A 15,268-nucleotide genomic window follows, 5' to 3' on the forward strand; every position below is an offset into this window, starting at 1 on the left:
TGGTGCAGGAATCACAAATCCCACACCTGCAGGGCCCCAGGGGTCCTGGACGTGGGAAGGCAGCCCAGCACCCGGGCTTTCATGGGCACTGTGGGAAGAAGTGGATATTGTGGGGGTGGGGGTAGGGTGGTAGCAGCCTGAGGACGACTCTGGTGAGCTGACAAGCAAAGCTATACATCTGGAATTTTGCGAAACCTCCCAATTTTCAAATACTGTCTTTGTAGTTTTTTGAATTACACAGGCCAAATGAAACATGTCTGTGGGCCAAATTCAGTCCATTGGCTCCCAGTGTGCAGCCTCTGATGGATGGGCTCTTTTATTTGTTTTCAGGGTCAGCTCTTTCATCAACTCCCTAAAGGATTTATTTCAACAGTTGCTTAATGAGCACTCGTGATATGCCAGGAAGTGCTCGGTGCCCAGGAAATTGATCTGGGGTGAGAAGACCCTCTCAGCCCCTGTGCTTGAGGGGCTCCCCCTCCAGCATGGGGCTGAGGTGTGGCATAGAGAGGCATTCCAGTGCCACCTCCTATTCTCTCCTGATTTGCTCCTTCCTTGTATATTCACTGTCACTCATGCCAGGCTTTGAAGAAGGGCATGATTGATTATGCTTGGAGGAATCCTGGAAGGCTTCTCTGAGGAGGTGACATGTGAGCTAATTATTGAATGGGGAGTAGCCATTAGCAGAATGTACACTAGAACAGTATTGCCACAGGTTAGTGGAACATGGAGTCAATTCAGTGGTTGCTGATCAGGATTGAAATAAAATAAATAGGATGACATATAGTAAAGGTAAGGATTTTTTGTTTTGTTAAACTTTTCTTTCAGTTTCACACATACATATATGCACATGCTCCTAGTATGTCTATGTTTTTAAAAGAAATTTTTGGTTAAAAAACAGAAAAACAGAATGTTAACAAGGAGATTAAAAGAATATTTATTAATGATAAGCCTATGTTATTTTTGAGATCCTTTCATAAATGTGTCCCTGACATGTTAACTTCAGCCTCTATTTGCAACTGGTAACAGGCACTCAGTACCTCCTGGATTAGACATCTGCAGATCACTGTCTTCGGATCCCTGTAGCCAATGAATTGTGAGAGTGAGCAACTGACTTTAATTCCTTTATTTTATCTTTTTCGTAGGTAAAATAAATGAGCTGGTTTAGATACACCGTTTTAAAGCAGAAAAACTGCAAACAATTCACACAAATAGCTAAATTTGCCCACTGCTGTGTGATTAGCTCTGAAAAGTACCAGGTACATAGTAGGCCTCAATTAATATTTACTGAATTAATATATCTATCCTCGGAGTGCCATTGCATTTTATGTGAAGTTAGGCATATTTGAATTAGTTGATAAAAATTATTACTGAAGTCTCACTTTAGGCACAAAATTTGAAATAATGCAAATCCTAGAAAATTAAAATTTTGCCAAGAATCTCAAAATTCCAAAGCCAAGTGGAATTCTCTACTGTGCTTAAGTTCTTTGTGCAAGGCAGTGTTCCTGTGCTTTGCCAAGTTAGTGTCCCATTGTGTGAGAACTTCTGAATGTGTCCCCCCGTATAAAAGGCAGCTACTCCATACGTTTTTAAACTAAAGTCTTTAGAGTTATTTCTTGGGAGCTGTAACGTACCAGATATGTGCTGGGTCCTTGCTATGAACAAGACAGACACAATGCCTGCCTCATTAGAGCTCATAGTTCACTGTGGTAGATGCCAAGTACTTTCACATTGAATTTGTATGTGCCTACAGGTTAATGTCTTTAGACAGACCTTGCATTCAGGCTTTGCTTGCTTCTCTGTCCACATAATCTGCAATCAGGTCATTGATTTGGAAGGGGTCTGTCTGTTTGACTAATGTGAATTCTGTGAGACTGTTGTTTCCCTTGTTCCTGATTCCAAAGTTATGTACAGTATTTGGAACTAACATAGTGCTCAGTTTATCTTTTTCTTTTTTTCCTTTTTTTTTTTTTTTTTTAACTAGGGTCATACTGCATTTGCAGTCAATTAAGACAGCTAAGCCTTTCTCCTAAACTGCATTGGAGGCAGGTTGAAAACAGTCTGTATCTTTATGATTGATTTTTAAAGCTTGGTAGGATGACACATTTATCTCAAAGCAAATTAAATCTTGCTGGAATCATTCCATCGATCTATCCAAATTATTTTGATTCTTGATTATGCCAGTCATCACATTCATTGTCCCTTCCAGTTGTGTGAAGGCAGCAAATTTAAAAACCTGCCTTCCATCTCTCACCCTAGTTGCTGATAAGAGGACTGAGAGTTTCATTTTTAAGATTATTGTTGTGTCATAGCTTTGAAAAATTTTGCTTGGCAAATTTACGTGACCTCCATCCTTTTTCATTTCTTTAGTCTTATTGCCAAGCCACTCAACCCAGCTGAACTCCCATCAAAGGAATGTACTTTTGATGCCTAAAGTCAGCATCTATAAGCACTCCTTAATTTGATCTTGTCCTTCTAAGCAGGTTTAGGACTGATAGGGAAAACGTAAATCTGTCAGAGTTGTTACTTTATAATTTTAATATGCAGTTGAAGCTTCCTTAACTCTCTCTTTACTCTTTACTGCCCAAAAACCAGCAGCAAAGATAGTATCAAGGGACCACGGGGCCAGCTTGTTTTCTTTGGTTTGAATATCAATTTAAATATTTATGTATTTGATCTTGAAGACTAAAATAAATTTACAAATACTTTTAAACAATTTTGAAAATTTGGGAGACAATTGTCTGTGGGAAATAATGTGATTAAGAAGTTCATTTCTCCTATTTAGAAAAGGGAAAAAACTTGAAACTTTATAATGCGACTTCCATATAAAGAAATCTTTAATGTCATTTGCTAGTAGACTGTGAAAAAAGACAGTGTTGTCATTAATGTTGAGAATTTACATTAGTCATCTGTGCACTCCAAGTAACTGACAAGGCACTTTGGAATTTTGTCTCTCAACAACTACACTGTTTTTAATTTTGAAAGGCAGTTTTTTTTTAAGTATGTGTTTCAATAAACCCAGTAATTTTTGCCATTTGCCAAAGAATTTGTGACTTAGAAACAGGGCCACATTATGACTTTCATGGACTAGAGGCACTGTTGCCTTTGTGGGCCTTTTCCTCCGTAAAAAGTATGAAAAAGTACAGTTTATGACTGGTTTGGTATAAAGATGAATATATTAATATTATATACTCAAACATTTTCTTTGACCTATAGTTCATTTTTTCTTCTGATTTGAAAAGAAATTAAAAGATTTTCATGGGCCCCCAGAAGTACCATGGGCTCTTGGCACTATCCCCGGTCCCTAATGGATAAGTTGGCTCTGGTTAGAAGTTATTTTTTCCCCTTCAATTTATTAATTGTACTTTTGTATTTAATGTCCATATTTTTAAATGGGAAAAACCAACTCCATTTCCATAGTACATCTCTATTAAACTCAGTAAGCAACTGCATATTTGGTAGAAATGACCTGTATCAGCAAGATAGAAAAGATTTAAAAACTTACTAAAATAGAAATGAATGTCCTTTACATAACTAACTCAAACCAGCTACCTGGCCCGAAGCTATTAGCACCTACCCATTTTGTAATTTCAAACAGTGTGTAATGATCATGAAGTATCACATGTTCTCCTCCTTTAATCCTCCTTCCTTTCCTTGAGCAATGTAAAAATCTCCTTTTTACCATCTGGTGGTTTTAAGGCTTGATAATAGAAGGTCCAATGTTATTTCTAATTCATTCGTATTCTAATAATGACTCTACTATGTTTATAAAAATGATAATGCTTATTATTAAAAAATCCCAGGAATGCATAAAAATTTTAAAAAAGACAAAAAAAAAATCCTGTCACTCAGAAATAAGCCTTATTAAGTGAACATCCTGTTGAACATCTCTCTAAGCATGTTTGTAGATGGGAAGATGGATGGATGATAGATAGATAGAAAGAAAGTGCTTTCATAAAAGTGGGGTCATATGATACATGCTGATTTTTAAATTTAAAAATTAATACATTTAACTTTATTTGAATTTAACTGGAGAAAAATAAACTAAGTGAAAATTAAAAATTATTAAAATTTGAATAAACCTGTTTTTCATAGTAAGAAATGTTATTTTCTTTTTTCTATCTGAGGTTAAGAAAAGGGGTGATGAACATAATGTTTTAGGTTTTGGCTTTCTTTTTCTCTAACTATTTCTTGTAGACATTATTGCCAGTTTTCTCTTGCTTCTGGGATGTAAGAGGATTGTACTTCCTCACTGCCTTCAAGTTAGGTGACCTTGTGACTTGCTTTAGCCACAAAAGTGAGCAGAAGTGACCAGAGTCACTTAACAATGGGTGTATTTAATTGCCAGATCTCCGTTCTCTCCCCCTTCCTTTCCCTGTCTTGGTGAGCATGGATGCTTACATGAATGTGGAGGAGCATAACTTCAGTGTGGCATGGAAGGCAGCACCAAATCAAGGAGGGACTGCACTGGAGAGCCACATGGGCTCTCAGTGGAGGGCGTGTGAGTGAGAAATGAACTCTCTCCTTTTGTTAAGTCACGAGATTTAGGGTTTGTTTCCTCCCATGGGTAGCAGCCTGTCCTGACTGCTGCCATCTCCTTTCAGACAGCATAGACTTCTCCCCTGCCGTGATAAATGAGCTCCTAGGCACTCTTACTCTCTTTCCTTTCTTCCCTTACAGATTTTGGTTAGTTACATTGTTATTTTTACACAAAGTATTTAATGTTTATATTCTATTCCATAATTTAGCCTTAATATTGGTTAGTTATATTATGTTTTCATATAAACAAGATATGTAACATTATGTTCTGTTCAGTTGTTTAGAATCGGTTTTATATTTAAATAACTTCCGTGTCTAGTACTGATCTTTTCACTGTGGCTTTCCTATCACTGAAATTAAGAAGCAGGTCAAGGGTCTTAGGGGTGACTGCCTGGTAGAGGGACATTCCACCCCAGAAAGGAGAGATATTTTATCATTTTCATTGCTTATAATTGTTGGTACATGGGCGTATGAAAAGCAGACTGATTTTCGGTGGTTTTATTTCTGTTTTTAAATTCTCTGTGAACAATGCATCCTTATTGCTTGCATCTGAAGCAGTTTCCCCCTGCCCACCTTTGATGTGCCACTGATGGTATTTTTATTTTATTCATTGCACCAACTAGATTGTCATGACTTCTAAAGGAGGGCTCAGAACGCTGAATTCTTCAGTTGTTTTTATGTTCAAGAATACCTACTGATTACCTCTGTATTTGAAAATCATCTTGACTAACAATAATGTTCAGAGACTATACTTTATCCCCTTAGAGTTTTGGAGGAATTGCTTCATTATCTTTTACATTCAAGGACTGCTGAAAAATTTGACTGACTTTCTCTTCCTTGCAGGCAACTTGCTTTTTCTGCTTGAAGAATTATATTTTGGAACTGGAAATTCAATTATTTAGCCAGAATATGTCTCATAGTTGATTATTCTGTATCATTTTTTCCCCCTAAAACAGAGTATGCTCTTGCAACTTAGAGATTCTGCTGCTAATTCATTTTAGGGATATTTTCTTGTAGTAGATCTTTAGATACTTTGGGCTGGGTGTTCTACTTCAGGAATACCCATTAACCTTTTAATGGACTGTATTTTTTCTCTCCTCCATGTCTATCATTTTTCTCTAATTGCTTTAAATTCTGCCTTTTATCTCAAGTCTTTCGTGAAGATAATTTGGAGTTGCATTAATTCTATTCCTTGGTATTTCTAATTTATTTACTGGTTTCATGATGATGCTGTTTGGTTCTCAATTTATCACTTAGTATGACATATTTCTTTTTAAATCTCATTTTGTTATTTGATTATCTTATTGCTAAGCTATTGTTTTACTGTATTCATGTTTCTATTATACTTTTAAGTTGTTCTATGAAGAATTACTTTCTCTTATCCCTTAGGGAGTGTAGATTTTTTGGCCAGTTTTTTCCCACATAATCTTCCCTTTTAACATTATGTTAAAAGTACTTGTCACTACAATGTGTCAATTGCCATGCTGTTTCACCCCATCCTGCCCATGTTTGGGCACCTGTGTTCAGCGTTTGGTGCTCTAACACACTGGGGTGATTTCTCCGTGACACCTCTTTGACCCCTGAGCACCTAGTCTGTCCACTTTCTTTAGCTTATTTAAGGGTACATATTAGCAGAAGAGTTGGCACAGAGGAGTGAGCTCAGCTAAGTTGTTAATGTGTCCATCACATGGTAATACCTGTGCCCTGCAGTCTCTCCTGAGACCACATGAAATGTCTTCTCACTTCTGCCAAGAACAGTCAGTCCTTGTTGTTCACATTCTCATCTCCCCTATCCTTCCATGTGATAGTTACCAGCCCCAATCTACTGAAGTTAGAGGAGGAAAAGTTATTTAAAAACCCACTTAACTCACTCTTCCTCCCTAGACTTGGGGATATCAGAGTCGCTCTCTTAAAGTTGAGCTCTTTTGAATCATTGATCTGGGTTTAAGGAGGTAGGAATTGGAGAGTGGTTCTGCCATCATTTTGGTTAGCTTCCTTTTATTACCTTTTATTCATTCCTTAGGAATTGGGGGGATGGAGACTGTGGGGTCAGGTCTCATTCCGCCATATTTTCTCAGAAGCCATCTTGGAGTCTGTCTCACTCCCTTAAAATTAAACGTAGATGTGGGAGGGAGGAGTTTGTTGTGGCCCAGTTCAGTGTAGAAAGTGGGTAGCTGCCTACTCTTAACCTTGATAGTATTTTATTGTTATGGAGTCACCCCCTCTCCCAAATTATGCAGTGTTGTTTCTTTGGTTTTTAAGTGCTAAGTGAACTAAAAGTGGGAGTGCTTGGTAACACTGTCTGTGGCCATAGACAGCAGAGCTAAGTGAATATTTTGTAATTGTAATGAATTGCTCCTTTTAATTTGTTCATTTATCCAGCAGTGTTCATTTATGTAGTAGGAAGCTGCTATATCCTAGGCACTAATCTTGGTGCCTGGGATATATCATTGAACATCATTGAACAAAACTGACAAAATTCCCTTGTCTGTGGGGAGCTTACATTCTGGCAGGGATGGGATGAGTGTGTGGGGTGGGAGCAGTCAGCAACCACAAACATAGCACATCCATATGATACATAATATGTTCAAAGGTGATACATGGTGGGGGGTGTGGTTGCAGAGTGGAATGGGAGATGTGATTGAGCATAGGGCAGTCAGGACGGGTTCCACTGAGAAGTCACGTTTGATGGAGGGAATCAGTGGAAGAATGTTCCAGGGAGAGGGACCAGCTAGTACAAGGCCCTGAGGTTCCAAGCAGGCTGGTGTGGTCAGGGAGCAGGATGAATGGTAAATTGATGGAGTTGGGTCAGGTCTGTCCAAGTATGTGAGAAAAATGAGTGGCTCAGCAAGATGGAACATGAACTTTAAAGTATTTAGTGGGGAGGGTATAGCTCAAGGAGGGAGGGTATGCTTAGCATCCCGAAGGTCCTGGGTTCAATCCCCAGAACCTCCATTAAAAATAAACAAATAAACCTAATTACCTCCCCCCTAAAAAAATAAAATAAGATAAAGTTTTTAATACTGTTTTGAAAAAATTTACTATACCATTGTTCACTGTTTCTTGCTATGAAAGGATAAGTTTCCATGAGTGATACTTAAAAAGCAGGAACAAGCCAAAAAACCATTACTAAAACTCCAAAAGTCTTGGTTCCATTTTATAAGATGTGTAGGGAAAAGTGAAGCAATAATACATGAATAACTGTTGATTAATGAGAAGTCAAAAAACAGGAGGTCTGTAGAAAAGAAAACTGCTTTTTTAAAAGAGAGTAGAACATGTTAAGTCTAAATACGGCCTTGAAAGACATCTGATTTTACCTTATCACACATTTTATAGCTAGTTGGTGGCTGATTCAAATTTAGATGGTACCCAGGCCTGCAAATTCTTAGCCTAGAGTTGTGTTCACCTTCCTTCCCTCCTTTTAAATCAGTGAGAACTCAATTATTGCTAATAGTTTTATTGTTGACTTTCTCCGGACTTGATGTCAAGTCAAGTTTTCCATGACAAGTAAGTATGATTTATTTGTATTTTGCAACAGGGCCTTCATCATCCTGGAAATCAGTTTTAGAGAGACCGGTTTATTTCTCCACTTCTCTGTGAGGACCAGATTGTCCTCTGTGATTATATATCAGAACAAAGGGTTCCAGTTAGTTTTCTTTTCAAGGTGCTTTTCTTTCATTTCCAGGCAGCCAGTCCCTGGGACAAAGGGATTTCTCTGCAGAACCATCACATTCAGGGACCCAGATTAACACATGGGCCCTGGGAAGTAGCCGGTCAGGTTAGTTTTCTCAGCCTGACAACCTCCCCTGTTTCTTTCCCTTCATAACTAACTGTTCTGCCTAATGTATAGTCTCTTATTTGCCTGTTTTTGTGAATGGTGTTGTTTTAAACATATGTTTTAAATTTTGCACTGTTACAGATATCACTCCTTTCTTTTTTACATTTTTGCTTTAGTCCATCCTTTCCTACTGCACAGTATTCCCTGTTCTCCTTCATATTGATTTATCTGTTCCCCTAGTAATGAGCTCTTATATTGTGTCTAGCTCCTTTCTTCCCAGTGTTACTTGATATAAACAGCCTCATACATGATCCCTCATGGGTATGAATGAGATTTTTTTCTGGGATATATATAAACCCAAAACAGGATCTCTGGATTATAAGGTATATGTATGTATAGTTGCTAACACAAATCGTGCAGCTTTGCAAAAATAGCCTTATACCTGTCCCTTCTCGGTCTTTGTCATAATTTTTCTTGGATACGTACACCTGGAAGAAGATTATATACCATACTCATTTGTATCCACACTGTCCACCTGCTTGTAGAATGGCTGCCCGGTGTTCATTCCCACCAGCAGTGAATAAAGTTCCCTCCATCGCCGTGTCCCAGCCAGAACTTGGTGCTGTCTAGATGTCTATGCATATAAAGTGACTTAGCATTGTTGTTTCAATTCTTATTTCTTAAATTTCCACATTTGAGCATCTCTTCATATGCTTGCTTTTGGATTTCCTCTCATTTGAATTGTCTGGTCATACTTTTGTCCTTTTTCCCTTGGAACTTCTTATCTTTTTCCTGTTGGCTTCAGGAGTATCTTATGCAGTCCAGGAAGTATTCCCTCTTTGGTTCTAGACAGTAACAAGTATCTTTTCCAGTTCTGCTCCGTCAGCTTGCCGGTCTTCTTTATTGAGCAGAGATCTTTAATTTTGATGTAAAAAAAAAAAAATCCATTTTCTGGGGATTCATTTAAAAAAAACCATGACCCACCACAGGTCATAAAGATACTCCAATGTTGTTTTCCATTAAGTTTACAGTTTTGCCTTCTGTGTTTGGGCCTTTATCCTCATGGAATCTGTCACTGTTTATAATGTGATGCAGAAGTTCAAGTGGTTCTTAACCAGGGGTAATATTGCCTCACCCCAGCGTATGTGGACATGTGTGCTCAGGCTGGGCAGGGGTTGTTACCAGCAGACCAGGGGTGCTGCAGGCCATGCTGTGCCCTGGGGACAGCCCTGCACAGTGGCACTTCTTGAGAAATACTAGACTCCCCGAACTTAAGCCATTTAGGTACTACATGTGCAGTTTTTGCCGTATCTTTGTGAAACCTGTACCACTAGTTTAATGCTTTTATTTAAATTTACTTTTTATTTTATTTTTATTTTTTAACTGAAGTATAGCTGGTTTACAATGTTGTGTTAGTTTCTGGTGTATAGCATAGTGATTTAGTTATACATATATAGTCCTTTTCATATTTTTCATTATAAACTATTACAAGATTGAATATAGTTCCCTGTGCTATACAGTAGGACCTTGCTGTTTGTCTATTTTATATATAGTAGTTAGGATCTGGAAAGCCCGAGCTCCCAGTTTATCCCTCTCCCCACCCTTTTTATTTTAAAGTTTACTCTTCTTTTTTGTTTACCTATTTGTCATTTTCTATCTGCTTTTTTAATTTACTTATCTTAATCCTTGCAATCATGCGTTTGAAATGCTATTTATGCTTTTGTGATCATGTTAAAATAGATACATGACTGTTCTAATACAGAATGTTCACCCATGTTCCACCTGGCGTCACCTTGCCAACCACCAGTGGTATGTACATCAAGCTTTTAGACACAATGGCCAGATGGTCATAGTGTATTCATTTATAGCTTGACCTGGTTTGATGTAGTATATCCTTGGGAGTTGACACTAACGCCTTAGGACTCTCATTTTTAATTAACCTCGTATTCAGCAGAATTCATGAGCTGGAAGGGCCTCGTGAGGATGTGTTTCCAGATAGAGGTCAGACAACACAGACAGCTGCTATTGTCCCTTTATGTGTGTACGATCTCCTTGGAAGGGCTTGATTTGCTCTTGGCATGGTAGCATTTATGTGCCAATTATCTTTGCTCCAGTCTGTGTCCACAGACTGCTGGCCATCTCCCAGTTATATGGCAGTATTCACAAGGAATGTGTGACCTGAAAGTGTGGAGGAACAAGAGCAAATACTGTCCTCACTTCCAAATAATTGGCTCAAAGTGTATGTTACATTAATAGTTGGCCAGGAGTCAGGATGATGACAGAGTGTAGCAGAATTACAGATACTCCCACCCCAACACTCACTGAACTGGACCAAAAAGCAGTTCAAAACAAAAACATTCAGCAGCAGCAACCAAACAGGCAGGAAAACCGATCACAGCTTTATACCATGCACTATGAAAAGTGTCACGTAATGAAGGACACGCCCCACCTCAACCCCTCAAAGCCACGCTGGGAAAGCAAGGTGAGGGGGAACAGCATAGGATTCCCACTAACACAGATCAATCTGAAGAGAAGCTGGTCTAGGAGGTGAGAAGGCGGCCCTGGGAAATGCAGGAAACACCCTCCTGGAGAGGCGGGAAGGCAACCCACAGCAGGCCATCTCCCCTGAGTTTCGAGTTACTCATAGGGGAGAGACCACAGGAAGGAGTGAGCCCTGCAGAACGGATGTGGTATAAGACATTTAACTGGCTTCCAAAAGAGAGGGTGGTGATAAAGAATGACCAAGATGTACCCTGATCTAAAGCTGCAGCACCGTAAACTCCAGAGAGAAAAAGCCAGTTATACAAAAAGGGGGATGATGAAGTCAGTGTCAGAAATCTCTATACCAGCATTCTCTACCATAAAATATGAGCAAGGGCTACAAATTTGTAAGAGGAATAAAGTTATATAAATAATATAAAATTATATTCATAATTTAAAAGCATAATATTAATATAATATGACATTGTTTTTATAATATTAAGTTATTGTTCAGCAGTGAAGGCAGTAAGCAGACAGTCTTGATCTGGAAGAACTCAAGGAATATAGTATTTGTGAACATTTCTTGGAAAAAAACACCTTATGAAGATACTGACCCAAATGACTCAAATCAAAATAATGAGACTCAAGAGTTGAAAAGCCATGGTTAAAAGACAATAACAACAAAAAAGCAATAGTGAACATTCAGACAATTATAATGTGTTTTTTTATGCATATGCTTTTAATAAAAGGCATAGGAAGATGAAGCTGGTCAGTATTTGTGGGTATTTCTGTAGCTAGACACAAGATTTTAAGAATACTATATACACTATGAGCAGATTGGTGGAAAAAAGGATTTGTAGCAAATTGGCAACTTGAGCTTAACTACTAAGGTCCCCAATGTGTTTCTTTCTCTGGCTCTCCAGTGTGTTTTATTATATTTATATATATTTATATTACCAAGACCCAGTACCAGCTTTCCTGCTGTGTTCCTTTGCTGATTTAGCCAGCAGGTTGACAGCCATTTTTCCTTAAATGCATCTTACCTTATTTTTTCGCTGTAACACTATTCCTTATTAAGAATCTATTTCCTGATATACTGCATTCATTGTCTAACTCAATCTGCTGATGGCCATATACCATATATGCGGTTTTAAGACTAAACAAATGGGAGGAGATTACTGTTACAGAAGCATGTTACACACCCAACAAAATTAAAATGATAAAAGCAACAAAAACCCAGAGATGTGAGAAAAAGGAGAGAAAATATAAAGTGCTTATTCTAGAGCATTAATGTGGACATGCCATTTACCTCTTAAACTTATATATGTATTTTTCTCAGCATTAAATCTTTTGTACGTTTATATATGTTTATTTTTTATTTGCTTTTTTTTTAAATCATTTAACTTCAGGTTAGAAAGCCATTTAGTTTCTCTTCTGCTTTTTCTTCTGTTATATTCAAGCAAAATTAAATAACCCTCATTAGAAAAGGCTGTTATGTTCTTCTTACAGTATATGTGCATAAAGAGATGTCCAGAATGATATTTAATAACTGTCAATAAGATGGGGGGATAGTGGGTAATTTGTTTTCTTCTCTGTACTGTTTTGTGGTCCTTGAATTTTTCAAATGAGCTCATATTTTTATAAAAAACATTATTGTTAATATAAAATATTAGTCAGTAGTATCATTATTCTAATCTATTTCTTAGTCATTAAAAAAAAAAACAGTCTTGACAAAAACCAGAAAGAGTCCTTGACAGTATTTTTGCAACTCATGCCTAAGGTATTAGCAACTATCTAGAAACCAAAGGCATGTGCTATGGAACACATCAGCTATTCTAACAGGATGCCTTTTGCTTTCTCATTGAGTTCATAAATCAAAACAGTGAACTGATGAGTGTGAAGAGTGATTGACCCTAATTCCTGTGGTGCTGGTGACAGGAAGTATAGTATAATATGCTACCATACAGAGATCTGAACCAGGAGTATAAAAACCTCGCTTCCAGTCCTGGCCTAACCCATAACCAGCACCATCATTTGGATACTTCCTTCTCAATCTCTGCACTTTGCTACAGGGACCTTCTTTCACTTCCTTGAGTGTGCCATGTTCTGCCTCAGGGCCTTTGCACATGCAGTTCCCACTGCACAGGGCACACCTCCTATCCTTTCCCTTCCCTGGACTCCTTCTCATGCTTGGGGCTTAGCTTTAACCTCCTTCCTCTGGAAGGCCTTCTGTGTAGTGGATGGCACCTCTTGGCACATCTAGTCACTCGTTCAGTGTCAGGCTCTCGGAAGACTGGGCTCCAGTTTAGGAAGTGCAGGTTCAAGGTCTCTCGTTGTTCCTCCATGGCACGTGTTTCCTCCCCTCCTCTGGGCTCAGCCAGGATGGTAGCTCTCCTCCTGTGACCTGTGCTGAAACAGTGAACCCCACTCCCCTCTCTTTCTGCTACCTCCTGGCCTCTAGTTTTATTATTTTTTCAGGAGGTCTCTTAGCTCCTCCTTCTGTTAGACTCTGTAACTTTTCTAGGTAGTGTTCAAGTTTATCAGGAGGGAGTAGCTGTTCTGTTCAGCCTATTACGCCAGCATAAGCCATTCCTGCAGGAGAGAGCATCACAGGCCAGCATTGGAGGGAGATGGGTGTGTGCAGGCCTTCTTAGATTCACCTAGGACTCTCTGCTTGGCCTCACTGGTTAAAAGAGATGGAAGTGAAAAAGGCTTGTTACAAAGCAGTGCCTGCAATGTAATCCTGAATGCATGTTTCGTATGTGAAAGACTGAAAAGAAATTGATCACATTATGATGAATGGGTTTCTCTGATGGGATTCCTAGTTATTTTTATTTTGTTGTTTTCAGAGTTTCTGTAATAAACATTTCCTTAGCTGCTAACTGGGCCTTCTTAAGCCCCTATATATGCTTTGTACCGAGCAGCCCCTGAGAAGACTAGAAGTTGGCCCCTGCTATTTGGAAGTATGTGTCGCCCACGTTTTTCATTTCTGCCCCCGTCTGATGTGTTTGCTGGCTCTTTTTCACCCTCATGACTTTTTCTCCCCAGATGACTGGATGACAGGAATCCCCCCACACATCCTCAACAGCTCCCCGTCGGACCGGCAGATCAACCAGCTGGCCCAGAGGCTGGGCCCTGAGTGGGAACCTGTGGTGCTGTCTCTGGGGCTGTCCCAGACTGACATCTATCGCTGTAAGGCCAACCACCCCCACAACGTGCAGTCACAGATGGTGGAGGCCTTCGTCCGCTGGAGGCAGCGCTACGGGAAGCAGGCTACCTTCCAGAGCTTGCACAGGGGACTCCAGGCTGTGGAGGTGGACCCCTCGGTGCTCCAGCACATGTTGGAATGATGGCACCTCCATCAACTCCTGGGGAGTTCTTCCCCCAGTCACATGTGCCGAATCCTGACTCTCACCAAGGGCAGGTAGATTTGGGGAGTTTTTGCGGGGAAGGGCTTTTCTTTCTAGTGGTCCTTAGATCGAAGGAGATAATGGGATTTCCACTTGACATTATTTGAAAGGCAGGGTTACTTAGCAGATCTCCCACACTGAATTGGCAATCCATTGCTTCTGATTGCTCAAAGATTGCATTATTTGAATTCTGTAGGTTTTAATTGTGTGGTTGCCTTTTAATAGACTGGTAAATCATAGTGGCTCAAAAAAAAAATACAGGTGTCCTATAAATAAAACATCCACTTTTATGTTGCCTGGGAACTGAACTGTGGACTTAGCTATTAATAATGATGATGATAATAAAAAGTGAGTTAATGTATATAATGTGGCCCTTTCATGAGAAAGTATTGTTTATTTGTTTTGTTTTGTTTTATTTATTCTGGTATTGCATACATTAAGGGTGTAAAATTACAATAGTCCCTTCTTTGGAACAGAATTGATAATAACAATGAAATGGTTACTTTCTGTAGTCAAGAGAAATAGCTCAGGCAGGATGTCTGCAAGACACTAAAGCCACCTGCAAAGATCAGTTCAAGTACCAGCATGCATACTTGAGCCCTCTATCTTTAAAAGATTGCTTAAGAAAATCGTGTGCCCTTTACTTAAAGGATTGTTTGGGGGCAGGGGCTGTGTGGTCTTTCATTGAAGCCTTGATGATTGAAGTGTTGTGCTCCTAAGGACTATGATTTAGTCTTCTGACTTTTTATTAATAACACATGGTATTTACTGTTTTCAAGACTTCTTGTATATGTGATCTCATCTGGACCTCACAAAAATCCTATGAAGTAGTTGGGTAGGAGAGGTGAGCCCTCTTCTGTAGCAAGATGAGACTTGCCTGGGGCGAATGAGCCAGAGTGAGTCTGGAGCTCTGCACCCCTGCGCCCTTTCCAGCTGCCCCACGATGCTGCCTCCTCCTCTCACATGCTTCTGGGCGAAGTTCACTGCTCTTCTGCTGGCAGCATTTCCCTGGTCAAGCTTCATCACTTCTCTAAGCCTCAGTTTCCTCACCTGTAGAAGGAAG

The 15,268-nt window shown here is 39.3% G+C and overlaps 1 protein-coding gene across 8 annotated transcripts in view; it reads left to right on the top strand.

Moving 5' to 3' along the window:
- CRADD (CASP2 and RIPK1 domain containing adaptor with death domain) overlaps positions 1 to 14,483 on the top strand; it is a 162,390-nt gene extending 147,907 nt beyond the window's left edge. For 3 of the 8 annotated variants that reach the window (XM_064491594.1, XM_010989954.3, XM_064491595.1), the window contains 2 exons: positions 8,222 to 8,314; positions 13,844 to 14,483. In XM_064491594.1, the coding sequence (XP_064347664.1) occupies positions 8,222 to 8,314; positions 13,844 to 14,145 (395 nt within the window). In that variant the 3' untranslated portion in view covers positions 14,146 to 14,483. Of the gene's footprint in view, positions 1 to 8,221; positions 8,315 to 13,644; positions 13,759 to 13,843 lie in introns of all 8 variants that reach the window. The other 5 variants (XM_010989953.3, XM_010989955.3, XR_010383159.1 and 2 more) reach the window with 4 other exon arrangements.
- Positions 14,484 to 15,268: the final 785 nt, after the last annotated feature.

The sequence above is a fragment of the Camelus dromedarius genome, chromosome 11, assembly GCF_036321535.1.
Source record: "Camelus dromedarius isolate mCamDro1 chromosome 11, mCamDro1.pat, whole genome shotgun sequence".
Lineage (NCBI taxonomy): Eukaryota > Metazoa > Chordata > Mammalia > Artiodactyla > Camelidae > Camelus > Camelus dromedarius.